The sequence below is a fragment of the Malus sylvestris genome, chromosome 16, assembly GCF_916048215.2.
Source record: "Malus sylvestris chromosome 16, drMalSylv7.2, whole genome shotgun sequence".
In the NCBI taxonomy this organism is placed as follows: domain Eukaryota; kingdom Viridiplantae; phylum Streptophyta; class Magnoliopsida; order Rosales; family Rosaceae; genus Malus; species Malus sylvestris.
The window spans coordinates 7297733-7317716 of NC_062275.1; the positions used below are offsets into that span (position 1 = coordinate 7297733).

At 42.6% G+C, this 19984-nt stretch overlaps 3 protein-coding genes across 3 annotated transcripts in view; 2 read left to right on the plus strand and 1 right to left on the minus strand.

Moving 5' to 3' along the window:
• LOC126606572 (uncharacterized) overlaps positions 1–19984 on the minus strand; it is a 72903-nt gene that overhangs the window by 47947 nt on the left and 4972 nt on the right. The gene's annotated exons all lie outside the window — the stretch shown is intronic.
• Positions 4070–5561, plus strand: LOC126606570 (stemmadenine O-acetyltransferase-like). Its single transcript, XM_050273971.1, has one exon. It carries the CDS (start codon positions 4113–4115, stop codon positions 5415–5417), a length of 1305 nt encoding a protein of 434 aa, XP_050129928.1. The 5' UTR covers positions 4070–4112; the 3' UTR covers positions 5418–5561.
• LOC126606568 (stemmadenine O-acetyltransferase-like) lies at positions 10817–19976 on the plus strand. Its single transcript, XM_050273969.1, has 2 exons — positions 10817–12297; positions 19198–19976. Exons 1-2 carry the CDS (start codon positions 10980–10982, stop codon positions 19227–19229), a joined length of 1350 nt encoding a protein of 449 aa, XP_050129926.1. The 5' UTR covers positions 10817–10979; the 3' UTR covers positions 19230–19976.

Consider the following 19984-nt stretch of genomic DNA (forward strand, 5'->3'; position numbering starts at 1 on the left):
TATATGCACTCGGCCATTTGGATGGCCCTATACAGTTCTTCTCTGCAAGATTCCTCCTTGCTTTCATGCTGGCTGGTTGAAGTTCCCACCTGCCATTCCTGCTCTTCCCTGTCCAAGAGCTCCCTTTCTTGTCTTCTTCCCTTCCCATATACCAGCAGTCTTTTAATCAGGGATCTGATTGCCATTACCTGATCTCTCTTCTTTTGTCCAGTCATTGATGATGTATGGGATTTGGGAGGATACAAGGTCTATCCCACTCCTCTCTAGTAAGGAGCATTCCTTGTTCCAAAAGCTTTTGGGCCGTCACCTTGGTAGGGCGGCCGTTCTCGTCAGCTCCTGAACACTTCAAGATTCCTACATTGGGGTTGTAGAAACTTGCTTCCGCAACATTGGCTGTGGGGAGAAATGGCCGTGATTCGGCCTCTACCATTTCCCAAAAGCCTGGTCCTTCTGTGCCCGCTTCATGATAAACAGCCACTTGTTGATGAAGAGTAGAGGGTATGGCCAAACTTTGGTGGATCCAATCTCTTCCGCGTAAGGCCCCATAAGTGGAAGTGCAGTCCACCACAAAGAATGCCAGCATTATCTTTTTAGATCCCAAATCCACTTCTAGAGGCAATATCCCATGAGTCTTGGTGATAGCGCCTGAGAAGCTAGAGACCGTGAGGTCTGTGGGAATAAGATCCTTCGTGTCTTTTCCCATTTTCTTCATCTGCTTGGCTGGTAACACATTAACAGCTGCTCCTCCATCAATTAGAATTCTTTTGAATGGCACACCTTCTAAGTGAGCTGTAACATATATGGGTTTCAGATGATTGGCCAACGAGCTGTTCGGGCGGCTAAACACCATTTCGTCTGTGTAAATCCTTAGAGGACCACCTTTGGATACTCCTGAAGATTCAGCCTTGCCCGAGTTTTCTTCTTCAACTACCTCCACATTGACATGTGCCATAATTGGCTCAGTTGTCAAGTAATCACCCTCCATAGTAGCGGGTTGATCAGGTCTGGCACCAAATGTGGCGGACAACACATATGCCATGTTGATATGGAAATTACTAGGCTCGGGCAGACCTTCTTTATTGCCCCCAATTTGGTCCATAAATTCATCCAACCAGGCCATCGCATCAGCTGGAAGTAGCGGTTCTGGTGCCCTCTCCTGTTGCTGTTGATTCATGCCCGCATATAATGTTTGTTTTGGAACTTCACCAAAAGGATCCACCAATGGCAGAGAAGGTGGTCTCCTCTCAGATGAAACAGTTCCAACGTAAATAGGTTCTGGCTTCCACCCAGGGGTTGGCACCATGATTAGATCTTCTTGAGCTCTCCTCAAGATCCTATACTTCCCAGGGTGTTGGCTCTGCGGCACGTGATCCCCCTCGCCTTCTGTCTTGCTATTGGCCTTTTCCACCTCTTTCTTACTTTTCCAACGGAGCTGACTACTTCCCCCAGATGCTGTTTTCTCCAACTTTTGATTTTTGGAGGCTTCGGATGTTGTGGGGGTCTTCAGGGAATTCATGTAGGCTTTGTGCTGCCTTTGAACCCTCCTGACCATGGAGGCTCCCATTGGTTTGGTAGGCTGTCCGTTCTTCCCGACTACGTACCATTTTCGCCCGAGGTGGGCAGGATTTCCCTTTTTAACAACAGGATTGGTCATGCCATCAATCCTCTTGATTTCCTTCCCCATCTGGCCATATTGAGGATGATCTGCACCCCTTCGTATTTTGGCCTCCATATCTTCTGCTTCTTCAGAAACTTCGTGGTTTCAAAATACTTCTGACAAAGCTTTGGGTTGGGAATCACCTCATAGTCGTTGAAAAACGCTTCGGGAAGTGTCCTTTTTTGTTGCATGCTTAATCTTTTCGCGGGCTTCTCTTCTGACGTCTTCTTCCTTTTTCCTGATCAGTTCATGATCAATGAGGATTCCAGCCGGGGGAATTTTGAGCTCACACTCACATTGGCACTTACTACACATAACCATCCCCTTGATTATGGCTGCTTTTGGATATTCGGGCGATTTAGTCACCCCTCCTGTAGGTTTTTCAGCCAGTCTCTCCTCTTCTGGTTCCCTTGTAATTCTTTCTTTTCCCTTCTCAGCCCATGTCATATTGATCATATTTACAGGGGCTTCGGTGAAGGGAACTGCAGGTTTGGCCATCACCGACTCTTCTCGCTGGCTGGCTGGCTCTACGTCTTTTTCCTTCGGGAAGAACCAAGCCTGCATCATTTCTGGAGCTCGTGGAGGCTTTCTCCAATCTTTGCAACATTTGTAGTAACGTGGTTTGCAAATCTTCTGGCATTTTGACATATATCTTCTGATCAATTGTAGAAGTCCCACTGGGCGTGCCAAAACTATGTTCGCGTCAGGAATTTCCGTCGAGGATGTTTCCTGGCCGACGAGCACACAGCTCCCCTGGAGGTTGGCGCCGGTTGAGGGCTACTGTCGGGCTTCTGCTTCGCTATCGGGCTTTGTCGGGCAAGTTTCATCGGGCAAGTCTTGTCGGGCAAGACTCTTCGGGCAAGGCTCGTTGGGCAAGGCTGAAAGAGAAGAACAGCGTTAACTTTGAGAGGTGCCTTTGTGGGGCCTTAGGTGTAGGCCTTGAGGCTCACAATCAAGGTTAACTTTTAGGTGCTTAGGCGTGCCACTGCCATCTTCAGCATGGCAGATGTAAAATGGATGTCGTGTTTTAGTTGTACATATGTATATATCCGAGAAACCGTGTTAGTTATAACAGGTGCCTTTGTGGGGCCTTAGGTGTAGGCTTTGAGGCTTCCCATCAATAACTAAACCAGTGCTCGAACACATCATATCTGTTCTCGTGATTGCAGGAGTTTTCTAACTATTATACTTCTGATTACCCGAGTCCAAGAAGTAGAATGAACCCAAATAGGTGTCTTTGTGGGGCCTTAGGTGTAGGCCTTGAGGCTTCCCATTAGAGTTCGTTCTTATACTCAAACTCTCTAGATCGCAGAACGGAATGAATCCAAATGGATGCCTTTGTGGGGCCTTAGGTATAGGCCTTGAGGCTTTCCATCAGAATCCATTCCATGCTCAAGCATTCTATGTTAATCATAACATAATAGAAATAAAACTAGAGGGTAGGTCGATTACTTGCGCCCCAAGTAACTTCGGACTTCTCGTTTATCAAGGACTGTCGTGGATGGGTTAAGTCCACATAAGGTTCTTTTTTATGCCTTGAGGCCAAGGACTTTTAACTGATCAGATTTACATGCCCGAGGGTTTAGGACTTGGTTCTGGTTTGAACACTGAAGATATATTTAAATCGGATTCAAGTACTGAGAAAGCCTTTTAATAGTCATATTGCTAGAAATAACTTGCATATAACTGGAAGTATACAACATATTGTTAGGCTTAATGAATGAAAAGACAAAAACAAAGCAAAGAAGGTCGGGCAAGGTTAAACCTTATCAGGTAAGGCTGCTCGTCTTGTAGGTTCATATCTCTGTAGTTTTGTCAAGGGTCTGAAAGCTTAGAGGGATAGAGAGAGAGATTACAAAAGATAAATCGATACTACAGCAAGTTTGAACAAGGTAGCAGAGCTATTACAAAGGTTTGAAGAGAGGGTTATCCCGTGAGGGATGAAGGCTTGTCCCGAGAGGGATGAAGGCTGACTACAGCTTTGTTTTGAAGGCAAATCTGGCTTTGAGTAGAGTTTGTGCTTGCATTTGTTTGTTTGATTGAGTGTCCTTATTCATGGTTGTTCTTTCTTCTTATATAGACAACTCGGCTTGGCCTTCTGTAGCAGCAACCTTGCCCGAATGCGGTTTGAGGGTAATGACTCATCAGCTATTTTACATGTAATGCCACCATAAAGTACTTTATGGGCTGTGTAGCTGGTCAGTCTATACCACTTGGCCCTTGGGTAGGTAAGCAAGTGGTCTTCATGAGCTGCACCAAGTCAGGAAAGGGCCTTTCTGCTTTCTGGGCTTTGACTGGGCTTCGGCTGTCTTTCCCTTCGGGCCTTCTTTTGGGCCAGCTCCTTTCTTGAGCCCAAAATTCAAGTTTTGATCCAAAGAATATGTATAGGTTCATAAAAAGCAGGAGATATATTGCCTTGCATTTCGAATGTCAATTGTTAGTAGGTGAGAAATAAATGAGAATGGAGATTGAAGTTGAAGTAATATCCAAAGAGATCATCAAACCATCTTCTCCAACCCCAAACCATCTCCACCATCACCAGCTCTCGTTTCTTGATCAATTAGCTCCCCATGCATACACGCAATTTTTCTACTTTTACAGCTCCGACGGCGACGGCACCAAAACCTTCACTCAAATATCAAACATCCTCAAGACTTCTTTGTCCAAAGTCTTAACCCATTACTACCCGTTAGCCGGCCGAGTCAAACACAATCTCGTTGTTCACTGCAGTGACCAAGGCGTCCCATTCTTTGAAGCCAAAGTTAAATCCCAACTCCTTTCCGATGTGATCGCCAACCCTCTTCTCTCTGAGTCTGACCTGAACAGATTCTTGCCCTTCAAGACAGCTGAAGCTACTGAAATACCCCTCGGTGTTCAACTCAGTGTGTTTGATTGTGGAGGATTTGCAATTGGCGTTTGTATTTCGCATAGGATTGCTGATGCGTTGTCATATTTTACATTCATCAACAATTGGGCAGCTATTGCTAAGAATTGTAGCAATATTTTTGTTTGTCCAGATTTGTCTGCAGCCTCAGTTTTCCCACCAAGAAATGTGGAAGGGTATTTAGGGGTTTCTATCATCACCAAAAGGAAAGCAATCATAACCAGGAGGTTTGTGTTTGATGGGGCAAAGGTTGAGGCTTTAAGATCGAGATACCAAGAGAGCATGGAGTTTTCAAAAACCCATAAACGCCCTTCAAGAGTTGAGGCCTTATCAGCTTTCTTGTGGAACATCTTTCTGCCATCAAGGCCGAGAGAACCACTTCAAACTAGTCAAACTCTGTACACAGCTGTTTGCATTATGAATCTGCGGTCAAGATGTGATCCACCAGTGTCTCAATATGCTTTTGGGAATTATTACAGGGCTGCCACTGCAACTCCAACGTCGGTTAATGGGGAGGAGCGCCACCGCCTTGTGAGGCAGGCGATGGAGGAAATTGAGAAAATTGACAATAGTTACATGAGGAGATTTCAAGAGGGATATCAAGAACATTTGGATTTCATGAGGAAAAGAATGGAGAGGGCCGCAATAGGAGAGCTCGTGACTTTGACCTTTTCGAGTTTGTGCAGATCTCCCATGTATGATGCTGATTTTGGTTGGGGGAAGCCTGCATGGGTGAGCTTGGCTGCCATGGGCATCACTAATCAGATAGTTTTCATGGACACCAAAAATGGTGATGGAATCGAGTCATATTATAGCTTGACGGAGGAAGACATGGCCAAGTTTGAACTTCACTGCGAGTTCATCTCGTTGCTTTAGTCCCGAATTGGTGGTAATGTTAAGGAAAAATCAGTTTCACGTCTTTAAATTAAATGAGTAATTAGCGTCTCTGCAGTTTGATTATGTTTTTAGTGCTCATGTGTTTCCTGATTCGATCCAATAAAATTTGTTTATGGTAACAAACATGTCATGGTGTTTGACTAAATAAAATAGTGAATCAAGAGACAAAAACAAATTAAATTGGCGAGTGTAGAAAGATAAAAAGAAAGTGTGACAATCGTTTCTCTTCGAGTGAAGTTGGTGGTGTATAACACAAAGGAAAGAATGCAATTTATGTATGCATCGGCCTTCCAACTAGTGCAACAGTTAAATTAAAACAAATGTTTTTGAAGTTTTGAGCTAGTCTTTTGAAGATAATGCTGAATTGAAATTGTTGACAATTGAAGTCAAGTTCTGGAAAGAATTTGCATGGCACGAGTATTCCGTCATGTATCATCACATGTTAATAATACAATGACATGTGTTAAGTTTTTTTACATGTAGTTGTGTTATTGACACGAAACGTTAAGGTGACAATGGGCCCGTGCAATACAAGTTGCAAAAGTTTTGTCTCCACCAAATCTTGTAGTCCTGGTTGCTGTGGATACTAGATTTTATGTCTTTGAAGTTTATGGTGTGTTTTGTTGATTCTATTAATTCTTTGGATCAAATTTATGTGAAGTTTGATTTGTGGGGATTGGATGATTTGAAGTAGAAATTAGATATATGCAGGCACTCCAATGTTTGATAAAATGCCCCAATGGTACTTGCCTGCTTGGTTGTCATGTTAGCATAAAATTCGCATAACAACCATGATAAATTTTCAACAGAGAAATGAATTGGAGAATTACTAATTAATGGGTAGGGTCATTGTCTGCTTCTTGTTTGGATTTGGTTTTAGTGTTTTGTGCCATTTGATTCTTTTGATTTGTGATTATTAGGGCTGGACGTTGAGAAGAAAAAAAAAACCGACTGAACCGTTCGAACCGTATCGACGGATTGGTTTGGTTTAAATTTTTTATTTTATTTTAAATTTTCGATAATTAAATTGTACCGCACCGATCATAATCGGTCCTGCAAGCGATTCCCAGAATTTTCAAACCGAGGTTAACCGAACCGCACCGATCATAAGAGCCACTTTCCCTTGCCTTTGCTCACACTCCTGCGTGGTCGAAACCCAGCGTTGTTCTTGCCGTCTCTTCAGTTGATCAACATCCTTCTTTGTTTAACAGGTAATAATCAAAAGAGAGAAAAAGAGGAATTTTACCTGGCGAGAGTGATGGAGGAACTTGAGTGTGAGAAAGAAAGATAAAGCAGAGGAAGAGAAAAAGAGAGAGTTCTGAAACTTGACGGAAAGAACGAAGTTAATAAAAATTTTGAAGAGGGTGATGGATGGAGGGGAGGCTGGAGAGAACCCGTGAGTTCTAGAGGGTTGGAGTGGCTTTTGTTGAATTTTGGCCAAATTTGTGGCCCTTGTTTTTTGGTTGCCTGCATTCGGCTGAAGGAAGAGAAAGGTTGGTGTGTTGTTTTTTTTACTTTTTTGTATGCTTTTGGCTGAATGGAGTGAGTGATGCATTTTGTTTCAAAAAGGCAGCTGCTATTTTTGGGAGTGGGTGAGAGCGTTTAGCTCTCCCATGAAGCAGAGAAGAGAGAGAGAGAGAGCAGCAGCCCCCGCGGTTGGGCACGGCCCGGGCCGGGCCCAAAATTGAAGGAATCGGACCGGACCTTTTTGTAAATAAAAAGGGACGAGGCGGGGTAGGGTTTGGATTTTTCAAAATGGGACCCGGCCCTTTTGAAACGGGCTGGTTCCTACTGGTCCCCACGAGTCCAAATCTTCACTCACCCCAGCGAGTACGACGACTTTAAGGCGGTGGAGGTCAGATATGGAAGAGGGGAAAACGCCGGACAACAGCTGCACAGATTGAAAGCAAGGATAAAAGCTAACAAAATTTGAATCCCACATCACAACCCACAAATCCTAGGAAGTTCTAGTCAGATTAACCATTCCTAAAGAACCCAGATTTCAACCTCACAACCTGTCCCCACTTAGATTGACTCAATTCACCATAGAGAATGTGGTGGTCGATGATTTTACCACTCAATTAGACAAATCCGTCTCAGTTTTCTCAACAATCCATCATAAAAAATAAAAATTATCCAATGAATTACAGAAACAAAACAGAATCAATACAAGATCAAACATTTAGCTATTCATCTGATTAAATTGGAAAATAAAATTAAAAAACAAAAAAAACACAAAACCACCTAACTCAAATTCATCAACAAAAATGCATAGCTCAATCCGAACATACCCAATCACAATTTTGAAAGAAGAAGAAATATGAACATACCCAACGGAAACCTCATGTTGCTCAAGGGAAACTTGGCAGCGCCCTGGCCGAAAACAGTCGAACCCTTATCGTTGCTCTTACCCCTGCGAGCGCTCTGCGGCTGCTGTTGCCGTTCCTTGTTCCTGTAAAGCCAATGCTTCTCAGTGTCGCCCTCTTCGACGACGGTGGACTTGGACTGATTGGCCGCCTGCTGCTTGCAGTCTTGACTTCTGCTGGACAATTCCGATAAGATAGAGGACCTGGAAGGCTGGGATGATTACAGAGTAAAACAGATATGATTAAAATTTGTAATAAAATTTGAAAAAAATATGATAAATCAAGATATCCGTGAGGTGGTGGTCGAAGTTGAGAGGATGGGAAGGTGGTGGTCGAAGACTCAGAGTCAACTTCTGAGAAGCTGCGGGATCTCAACTATCGCGATTCGAGTGGGAAGAGTCAGTCTGGACTCTTGGAGAGAGAGATCGTGAGGAAGGAAAGTGAGAATCGACGATTGTGATACTAGAGGGAAGGCTAAGGAGAGAAGATTCATCATTCAGTCTGGGAATCATTCTTTGTGAAAGTGAACGGTATCTGTGTGTGTGAGATTTGAACAACATAGATGTAATCTCCACCAAAAGACACTAGGTACGGTTCGGGTCGGAGGCCTGTGTCTTCAGGAATTAGGAACCCGCCCCACCCCGTTGTGATATAAAAAAATTTAGACCCACCCGAACCTGTCCCGAACTGCTAGTACCTGCCCCTACTCGCTAGTTCAGGACCTATTTGCCCACCCCTAGCCCCCAGCATCATCCATAAACCAAAAACCGATTCAAACCAACTAGCTATTATAGGATAACCGACCTAATCGGTTTTAGACTCGGCTTGATCGATTTTGGTTTGCAATTTTAGCCAAACCGCTAGATCGGTTTTGGCCCAAAACCGACCCAAACCAACCCACGCCCACCCCTAGTGATTATTATTATTATTTATACACAAAAATATTTTAAGAAGAAGGATTGAGTTAGACCACATAATAAATAAGTCACTAATTAAATATCAAACTTAACACAAGTATAATTTGTACTCGCCAGCAATGGCAAAGCTACAAAGGGGTAAGAAGGGGCGGCCGCCCCTCCACTCATCGTAAATCGCCACTGAAAGTGAGAATTCCACCCCTCTACTCTACTGGAATCTTGGTTAGTTCTGGTTTTGGCGTTGCGCTGCACTGCAGCGATGTAGTTGCTATGTTTCTCTTCTTCTTTTTTTCAAAACACCCGGGCCAAAACTATGTCGTTTTGGGCATGGGATGGAAAACTAAATAAATGAAACGCTCGTTTTGTTTTGAAGCCTGATATTAGATCTCCACCGTTGAGCCTCTCTCTAGTCCTTGCTCTGCTCTATCTCCCTTTCACTCGGTTTCTCTATTGAATTCAAAGGCTCGAAATAACCACCTCACCCATCATATGATCATCTACTTCGTCTCAATCAGACCAAATTAAGTTGTAGGAGGATGTACGATTGAAAAATAAATTATTTTCTAGCTAGATTTAGAGATTTTATTGGGTTCTTAAATCTTGAACTCTGTTATGTTCTAATTCCAAATCTTCTGTTGAATTGGATTTGTTCCTAAGTTCAAATATTGTTCTTGTTTTTATTTTGGTTAAATTTATGGAATTGAATCTGTTGAAAAATAAGAACCAAATGTGTCTAAGAGAATGAAGCGATTTGGTCAATACCCACTAGTTGATAGTTCTGGTTTTCTGTGGCAGATACGAAAGATAAGAAATATAGTTTTGGTTTTATTGCTTCACTGACTTACATATGAAACATATTTCTTTTCATTTAACGTTATAATTGGCGGTTGAGACTCAAGCTTGGTATCAAACAGTTGGCTTTATTTATCTCAAGGCCTCATACATCTATGAAACTCATTCAGCTCTTGGTTGATAGAGAATGCATTTTGCAGAGTTATCCTTGATGATTGATTATTTGAAACATAGAAAATCTTTTCAATCTTTAGAAAAGGTCATATGGAGATGATTTTCTAATTTCTGCTCACATTTCAGGAAAACTTTAACATTCGAGGGTATTGAAGATGACATCTTAAGGGACGGAGACGCCCATACCCTTTTGGCATAAGTCACTAACTTAAGTTAGCTTCGAATGATGCAAGTATGGTTCATTGTGTTTCATGTGTTTATTATTCAAATGTATTCATGTGTTTTATTCAAGTCTTGGTTAGTAGCAAACCAAAACTATCTTTTAGCTGGAATGCCTTTCTCCATTTGGTCAATACTATCTAGTCAGTAAAGCCTGTTGAGAATAACAGTTCTGGTTTTCTGTGGCAATCAAATGCAAAAGATGATTTGTTTTGGTTTTGTTGTGTGTTTCTTGTGCCTCTTATTGTAAAGAACATTTTCTTTTTACTTAAGTTTTTATTGGGACCTCTTAACCTTCTAAATTTCGCCCTTCCCCTCGACAATTCCTGGCTTCGCCACTGCTCGTCAGAACATGTGATTGATGTTGAGGGAAAGAGATCCTCTCCAGATCTCTTCCACCAAGGCCACCAGATCAAGTGATCCGGACCCTTGAAATTTGATCCAACTGCTAAAGTTATTATAACTATTAAAGAATGCCCTTGTTTTTAGCCGTTGAATCAAATTTCAAGAGTCCAAATCACTTAATCCGGTGACCATAGTGAAAAAGATCTGGAGATGATCTCTTTCCGATATTGAGCCAGTTTCCCAATAATTCATATGGACCCAATGGCTTTTGGGATTCTTGTCTTTTAGGCAAATATTAAGTTGGGTTATCGAGAAAGTGGTCCAGTTACAGTTTCCCTAATAATTCATATGGACGCAATAGCTTTTGGGATTCTTGTCTTTTAGGCAAAGATTAAGTTGGGTTATCGAGAAAGTGGTCCATCTACAGTTTTCCCAATAATTCATATGTATAGGATCATAAAATGATCTGTTAAAAACGATTATGAGATGAAAGTTCGGAGGAAAAATAGTAAGGGAATATTTGAAAAAAGATTTTAAGAAAAGATATAAAATACTTGAAGTTAGCGGAAGACATTGTACAAAACAGTGACATTCTAGATTCATACAATCAACGTCACTTAATGAAATAATGGAATAAAACTTAGTTGTTGTTATAGGATCATAAAATGCAGGAGATATATTGCCATACATTTCTAATGTCAATTCAATTGTCAGTAGGTGAGAAATAAATGAGAATGGAGATTGAAGTTGAAGTAATTTCCAAAGAGATCATCAAACCATCTTCTCCAACCCCAAACCGTCTCCACCATCACCAGCTCTCGTTTCTCGATCAATTAGCTCCCCATGCATACATGCAATTTATCTACTTTTACAGCTCCGACGGCGACGGCACCAAAACCGTCACTCAAATATCAAACATCCTCAAGACTTCTTTGTCCAAAGTCTTAACCCATTACTACCCGTTAGCCGGCCGAGTCAAACACAATCTCGTTGTTCACTGCAGTGACCAAGGCGTCCCATTCTTTGAAGCCAAGGTTAAATCCCAACTCCTTTCCGATGTGATCGCCAACCCTCTTCTCTCTGAGTCTGACCTGAGCAAATTCTTGTCCTTCAAGACATCTGAAGCTACTGAAATACCCCTCGGTGTTCAACTCAGCATGTTTGATTGTGGAGGATTTGCAATTGGCGTTTGTATGTCGCACAGGATCGCTGATGCGTTGTCATATTTTATATTCGTCAACAATTGGGCAGCTATTGCTAAGAATTGTAGCAATATTTTCGTTGCTCCAGATTTTTCTGCAGCCGCAGTTTTTCCACCAAGAAATATGGAAGGGTATTTAGGGGTTTCTATAATCACCAACAGGAAAGCAATCATAACCAAGAGGTTTGTGTTTGATGGGGCAAAGGTTGAGGCTTTAAGATCGAGATACCAAGAAAGCATGGAGTTTTCAAAAACTCATAAACGCCCTTCAAGAGTTGAGGCCTTATCAGCTTTCTTGTGGAACATCTTTCTGTCATCAAGGCCTAGAGAACCACCTGAAACTACGCAAACTTTGTACACAGCTGTTTGCATTATGGATCTGCGGCCAAGATTTGATCCACCAGTGTCTCAATATGCTTTTGGGAATTATTACAGGGCTGCCACTGCAACTCCAACGTCGGTTAATGGGGAGGAGCGCCACCGCCTTGTGAGGCAGGTAATGGAGGAAATTGAGAAAATTGACAATAGTTACATTAGGAGATTTCAAGAGGGATATCAAGAACATTTGGATTTCATGAGGAAAAGAATGGAGAGGGCCGTAATAGGAGAGCTTGTGACGTTATCCTTTTCGAGTTTGTGTAGGTTTCCTATGTATGAGGCTGATTTTGGTTGGGGGAAGCCTGCATGGGTGAGCCAGGCTGCCACGGGCATCTCTAATCAGATAGTTTTCATGGACACCAAAAATGGTGATGGAATCGAGTCATATTTTAGCTTGATGGAGGAAGACATGGCCAAGTTTGAACTTGACGGAGAGTTCATCTCGTTGCTTAAGTCCCCAATTGGTGGTAATGTAAAGAAAAATTCACTTTCACGTCTGTAGGTTGAATGAGTAACTATCTCCTTTGCAGTTTGATTATCTTATTAGTGCTCGTGTTTCCTGATCAGATCCAATAAAATTAACAATTCATATCAAAAGAACTGAAAATATATGTGCAACGTCATCACTGGTGATGTCTTTTTTTTTTTTTTTTTTTTTTTTTTGGAGAACCTCGGCGGTACGAGGGAAATTTATTGATAAGAAAAAAGAAGATACACCTAGACAGGGGGGGACATAAACCTAACCCCTCAAAGAACAAGAAAAAAAAAAAAAATACAAGGGGGGGACATGCACCTTACCCCTTTTGAGAAAGGAAATACCGGAAAAAGAGGGGGGGGACATAAACCGTACCCCTCTTGGAAAAGAAAATACAAGGAAAAGACGAGGCGGACAAAAGCCCAAACCCCTCTATAAACCTTAAAGGTAATAACCTGCAAGACAAACTGCAAAACAAAAGGGAATCCAAAAAGGTTAGGAAAAGAAAGGAGAACACACATCAAGAAGAGGAGACAAACCAGTAGGTTGGCATGCCCAAGAAATCTGAGTGCAGAGGAGGAAGGATCTCTATTGGGGGAGTGGAATGCCAAACAAGTGAAGATGATAGAAGCCCTAAATTGGCTAATTTGTCAGCAACAACATTCCCTTCTCGAAAAATATGAGAGCAACGAAAACCCATGTTCTGCAAATGGAGAGTACAATTGTTCCAGCGTGTCTGGAGCGACCAAGGGGGAGAGAAAGATCCAGAAGCAAAACATGATATTACACTAGAAGAGTCGCTTTCAAACCATAAATTTTGCCAGCCCCGCGCGTGGGCCAATTCGACAGCAAGGATGACAGCCTGGAGCTCCGCATAGAAAGAAGTACGATGGCCCAAGCTTAGGGAGAAGCCGCCAAGAAAATAACCCGCAGAATCTCGAAAAACCCCGCCACATGCCGCAGGACCCGGATTACCTTTAGCAAGGCCATCCGTATTCACTTTGACCCAAGAAAAAGGAAGGGGGTGCCAAAGAACAGGGATAATAGAAGGAGCTTTACAGGAGTTAGGCGATACTCCAAGAGAGACTAAAAGTTGCCTATCCAAAATGCCTCGTACATGGCCAGGGGTGAGAGCTCCAACCTGCCTAATCCAGGCCGAGGTGGAGCGGCAGAGACGTGAGAATGAGGGAGGTTTGCCTTCAAACTTCACTTTATTACGCATCTTCCAAATAGCCATTAGTAAGAAAAACCCTGAAGCTAGCCAGACATTGCGAAGATGCGGAGAAAACCGCTTTGACAGAAAATCAAGCCATAGATCAGAGAGGGAGCCCGTAGGTGGAATAGTAGTGCCAAATTGGGTAGCTAGCCAACGCCAAGCACATTGTGCAAATTCACAGCTAGAAAATAAGTGGTCAATAGATTCAGAATTCTTGTGACATAGTTGGCATATTGAAGCCAACGGGATGCCTCGGCGCTGAAGTTGATCCTCCGTTGGGAGCTTGTTGAATAGAATCTTCCAAACTAAAATAGAGTAACGAGGTGGGATGAAAGGACGCCAGATAATGGAAGCCCAACTCTTGACAGGAAACCGATGACGAACAATTTCATAGCCATCGGAAAACGAAAAAACACCAGATGTAGAAACTTCCCAAATTAAAACGTCCTTATCCTCATCAATTGGAAGAGGCATTTCTAAAATCTCTTTAGTTAGGTCTGGGAAAGTAGAAGAAAAAATAGAAGGAATAACCCATTTTCCCATACGAATAATATTTGAGACCTTAGTACGAGATAAAGAAGGAGCAATCTCTGTTGCGCCAACGACGTCCACAATAGGCTTATCCAGCCATTTATCAACCCAAAGGGAAGTAGTAGAACCATTTCCAATCACCCAACGACAATTCTGAAACAAGATATGAAGAATGGATTTAATACCAGGCCATATAGAAGATCGCTTATAACTACAAGAATATAGGCGACCATGTAGCTTGAAACGTTCCCGAAGATAAATACTCCAAGGGGAGTCAGTAGTAATAATAAGCCATCCAAGCTTTAAGAGAGCTGTAGTGTTAAGAGAGCCAAGATCACGCAAACCCAAACCACCTTCATTTTTCGGAGCACATATCTGACGCCAAGAAACGGTAACATACTTTTTGGAGGTTACGTCACCAGACCATATAAAATTGCGAGCACATCGTGAAAGAGACCTCAGCAAGGAAGAAGGCCACTTATAAACAGAAAAGCTATGCAAGAGCATACTTTGAAAAACTGATTGAGTGAGTTGAACTCTTCCTGCCATAGATAAAAGTTTCCCCTTCCAACCAGTTAACTTAGCTTTAGCTTTATCTGCCAAGGCTTGAAGATGACTCCTTTTAGGCTTGCCACAGAAGATTGGAACTCCTAAGTAGACAAAAGGTGCTTTGCCTTCTTTGAAACCCAAGTAACTCTCAACCACAGCTTTGCGATGCCTTGAGGTAGAGCCCAAGTAGAAAGTACTTTTTGCCTTATTGATAAATTGACCAGAGGCTCTACTATATCTATCGAATAAACCTTGCAAATTACGCAGGGTGACACCATCACTTCTACAAAAAATGAATAAGTCATCTGCATAGAGAACGTGAGAAGGAGAGATACAACCTCTTGGAGCAAAAGTTGGCTTAGTAAGCCCATCAAGTTGGAGACGACTCAGGCCCCTTGATAAAGCCTCCTCAGCTAGACAGAAAAGTAACGGAGAGAGAGGATCCCCTTGGCGCACTCCTCGGGAACAAGAGAAAAAACCATGCGGGGAACCATTGATTAGGATGGACAATTTAGCAGATCTTAAGATGGTAGAAACCCAATCTATAAAACAAGTGGAGAACCCAAAGTTAGTAAGCACCCGCAATAGAAATGACCAATCAAGAGTATCAAAAGCCTTAGCTATATCAACTTTGACTCCCATATTGCCACCACGAGTTTTTTTGTCAAGCACATTGAAACATTCTGAAACAAGGCCAATACAATCTGTGATACGTCGGCCAGGTATGAAAGCAGCTTGATGTGGAGAAATAATGCGTTGAACAACATGAGAAAGACGAACTGCCAAAATTTTGGGAATAATCTTAAAGAGAAAGTTTGCCAAAGCAATAGGTCTAAAATGAGTCATGGAAATAGCGTCTTCCACCTTCGGTATCAAAACTAAGAAATTATTATTGGCATTGGGGTATAACCAATTTGATTGAAAGAATCGCTTCACAAATTGAATAACATCAAAGCTGACAATATCCCAACAGTGATGATAGAAAAAACCTGGAAAACCATCTGGCCCTGGCGCACTGGAAGCACTTAATGAGAAAACTGCCTCCTTAATTTCCTCATCAGTAGGTAATGCAGATAAGAGATCATTTTCAGAGTCTGTGACCATCGGCTGGATGACCTCGCAAACCTCATCAATACCTGAAGGGGTGAAAGAAGAGCCGAACAGAGTCTGATAGAAATTAACAATATGGTTCTCCATTGCCAGCGGGTCAGTAAGAAGATTGTTTCCATCAAGAATACAACTGATATGAGAGCTGGATGATTTAATACGAGCATAGGCATGAAAGAAAGAAGAATTTCTATCCCCTTTAGTTAACCACTTAACACGAGCTCTATCTTTCCAAAATGCCTCCTGCATTTGAAGAGACTCTATTACTGTATTCTTGGCGACAATCTCCTCCTCGAAAAGATCATTATTTATACCCTCAGTTGAAATTCTTTGTTGAATTATAGAAAGATTATGCCGAGCATTAGCCACTCTATTATGAACATCACCAAAAACCGAAAAATTCCATTGGCGCAAGCAGGTTTTTAGAGCTTTCAATTTTTGCAAAATGGTAAACATAGGACAACCATAGACAACTGTATTTCTCCAGCAATGAGTTACAGTTTCTCGAAAAGATGGATGTTGAACCCACATTAATTGAAAACGGAAAGGACGATGACCGCTGCTCAAAACTCTAGAACCAGAGAAGATAAGGGGGTTGTGATCTGAGACTACCTTTGGCAACGCTATGCAGTTAGAGTGGGGCCAAGAATCTAACCAACTTATATCACACAAGGAGCGATCTAACCTTCTTTCAGTGCGACCACGGGACCTCCAGCCATTAGACCATGTAAAGGCTGCCCCAGATGTGTTCAAGTGGGTAAAGTTACAAGTGTCAAACATGTTACTAAACTCAGCGCATGAAGCTTGGGACGGTCTGCCTCCTCCCATTTGCTCGTGGGCACCCAGGATAGCGTTGAAATCGCCAATAGCCATCCATGGAACTTGTGTTTGTGGGCGCAGAGAGGTAAAGTCAGCCCACAAGTCTCGTCTTTTGATAGATGAAGTGCTTGCATAAACAAAAGTGAACTGGCTTGGGATATGATCAAAAGTACAACGAACCGTAACCTGTTGATCAGATATAGAAATAACTAAAGGGTCTGCACAAGCCAAAGATGTTAGTAACCAAAGGTTGGGAGCAAGAGTTCCTCTAGAATTAAAAGTAAAAGCAGATAAATTTAAAGAATCCCAATAAGCAGCTGAAATAGAATTAAAAGTCACCATGGGCTCCGCAATGCAAACCAAATCCGGGTGATGCAACCGACAGATGTTAGAGAGCTCCGTCCGAGAGTCATCGTTACCAATGCCACGAATATTCCAGAAGAGAACCTTCATTTATAACGAGCTGGTATTCCTCGGACCCTACTCGGATATGGTTTATCATAGGGTTGATTAGGATTGGCAAGCTGCTTTTGTTTTTTCTTTTGACTGTTAGATAACACAGGAGTAAAACCATCCATATCACAGCCTTCTATGTGATTGACAATATCGATGACATCCTTAGCTAATGTCGCAACATGTTCAAAACCAGGGGGAATGATATGGTTGTCATGAGGATCCTGCATGCCAAAATTATTTGGGACATCGGTGTTGCCCAAATGCTGACTATTCTGAGCAACCTTCTCAACCTGTTCAAAGCCAGGAGGAGTGCTAGAGTCATCACAGAGATCATGTGGGCCAAGATTATTTGGGACATTGGTGTTGCCCAAATGCTGACCATAAGAAAGACCATTCTGAGGATGTGATCCATCTGGAGACAGCGATCCGGTCATAGAATTGCTAATGTGAGAAATCCCAGGGGATTGAATACCATGTTCTTCAAATTCAGAGTTATTCACAGCTTGGGCAATGGCCCCTAAGGCCGTATCAGCGGTGTCAGTCTCTGGTATGACATTACCAGAAACAATTGGCGTTATTCCAAGAGGAGACTGAAGAATGGGATCATCATTACCATCATCCACTGCCTCAATACCTGCAAGCAACAATTGATCAACCTGTTGAAGAGGTTCAGGAGCATGTGACCCACAAAAGACATTAACTGGTATTGTTGTATCTATTTTGGGACGATATTCCATGTTGTCCCCCATGTTACCACCCTTTCGCGTCTGGCTACGAGAACGACCTCTCGACATCTGTTTAAGTTGTCTGCAACTATTAGCCAAGTGCCCTATCAAACCACAGTGACTGCATTTGGGCGGTAAATTTTCATAAACCACCTCAACCGGGAAGCCATGGCTTTCTCTTTCAACCATAAGAGATGTAGGTAAATCATCTGCAAGATTGACATCAACTAATATACGTGCATAATAACCATATTGCCTTTCCCTTGTAGCTGAATCTAGTTGCAAGGGAGTGCCAACCCCTCTCGCAATTTCCATCAAGTGTCTAGGATGCCAATATTCCTGACTCAAACCAAAAATTTTAATCCATACCTGAGCCTGGGTTTGAGGGAGAACATCACCTGGTTTAAAATCTGGCGTCCATTTTGATAACCTGAATAAACCAGTAGCGAGAGTACACGTACCGCCACCCCATGCCCGTCGCATATCATCTTCCTTATTGAAATGGATATCAAAATAACCTTTACCTATAAGAACCAGGTTCCATGGTGCAGTAGGACGCCATGCATCTTCTAAACAAGATTTTAGAGCACCGGTCTTCATTGGCGTAGAACCCTTTTTTAGGAGCAAACGCCCAAGGAGATTATTTTGAAACAGCTTCAACTGTTCTTGGTATAGATCCTCGCTAATTTTGACATATGTTTTGTCCCCACGCACAACCGGAGTTGGAAGTTGGCTGAGATGGACGTCTTCAATTGGGATGGAAACCACAGAAGCAAAAGTCCTTGCCTTCAGAATTGGTTGAGCGGGGGGCATATTAGTTGTCGGCGTAACCATCTCTGCAAGAAAACCCCATGGACAAACGATATTTGTGCCCATGATAATTCAGATTTGAGTTGTCAACACCATAAAGCAAGGTTGAACGCAGAATAACCTTGGGCACCCTGAAAAAAAAAAAAAAAAAAAGAGCAGATTCTCTGGAGCAATTCGTCGAGCAGGTACAAGGCACCTTAACTGAGCAACCACCTCAGATCTCTCCCGTTCTGTACTCGTCTCAGAGGTTCAATGCTGGCAACGAGACCTCCGGTTTCTCTGGTTTCACCGTGAACACGAGCTCGTGTTTCTACTTCGGCGGTGAAGTTTCGTGCGAGTCGAGCAGAAATTCCGTCGGATACCTGCACACACACACTCACAGTACCACCAACAAATAGCAAGGTAAAATAACTACCTGGGTTTGGGTTCGAAGGGATCCGTGCAATCCACAGCAACAAACTCGCCGGAGTTCGTTGTCGGAACCGGGTTCTGGGTTCGAATTTGAGATTCAGGATTGGTATTCCTTTGGTAGCCTGATGGAGAGTGTTATCAGTTGGCTTTCCAAAGTGATCGGTTGTATGAGGATAAGCATCAATCGGAAACAAATGATCCGACGGATAGAATCAGATCCTTTTTGGGCGGCAACACCAGAAGAGAGCTGCTCCACTTTGTTATACAGTTCCCCTAATTGTTGTAGCCACTCAATCATGAGTGCTGGCCATTCCTCTGCCCTCGATCTTTTGGCATACGTCTCCAAGAATTGGTTCTTCCCCTCCCTCATTTTGGCCACAATGTCATATAACTCCAAGACATGATCATTGTCCTCGTGATCGTTGGATGCTGCAGTGAAGAACCAAGTCATGTTAGCTACACAGCTTTCGGGAAATGGAGGTGTTAGCCCCGCTCAGAGGGCCACTATCTGGAGCAGATAAGTTGTAAAAGGCACCGGCCCATTTGACATTTACGAAATAGTAGTAGTAGCAGTGTCAGTACGTGATTTAATTAAGGTGGATATGGCACATTTGAAAATGAGTGCATTAACAACTTCAGTGCATGTAGGGTTGTGCACTTTGTGGGCAACCATGGCTTTGAGGGCAGCAATTTTTGAGGCATCAAATACAAATCTCTTAGTGGCAGAGACACTCTCATATTTTGGTGCATCTTCATATTGGATTCTGGGCAGGTCACCTGTGGGAAATGTAGATGCTGCATCGAACTCAGGACGCAATTGATCACCATCCGCACAGGCTATGGCAGCCCAACTTACAAATTTGATCAAGGTGGTTGCACCCGTTCATGTGTAATAAAGTAGTACTAGGACTTGTGTAAAAGTAAAGAAGTAGCAAATAAGTGGGACTTTGGAACTGGTTAAGGAGATATTTTGTGTGTGAATGTAATATAGTTACATGGTATTATTAATTCACTTAAATAAGGATTAAAAACCCATTTTCTCCCATACATGATAA

Bases quoted from the DNA above. Each gene is read 5' to 3' on its own strand.
- LOC126606570 (XM_050273971.1), top strand. From the start codon at position 4,113: ATGAGAATGGAGATTGAAGTTGAAGTAATATCCAAAGAGATCATCAAA.
- LOC126606568 (XM_050273969.1), top strand. From the start codon at position 10,980: ATGAGAATGGAGATTGAAGTTGAAGTAATTTCCAAAGAGATCATCAAA. The intron at 12,298-19,197 runs GTAATGTAAAGA...TTTGTTATACAG, and splicing joins GCTTAAGTCCCCAATTGGTG to TTCCCCTAATTGTTGTAGCC.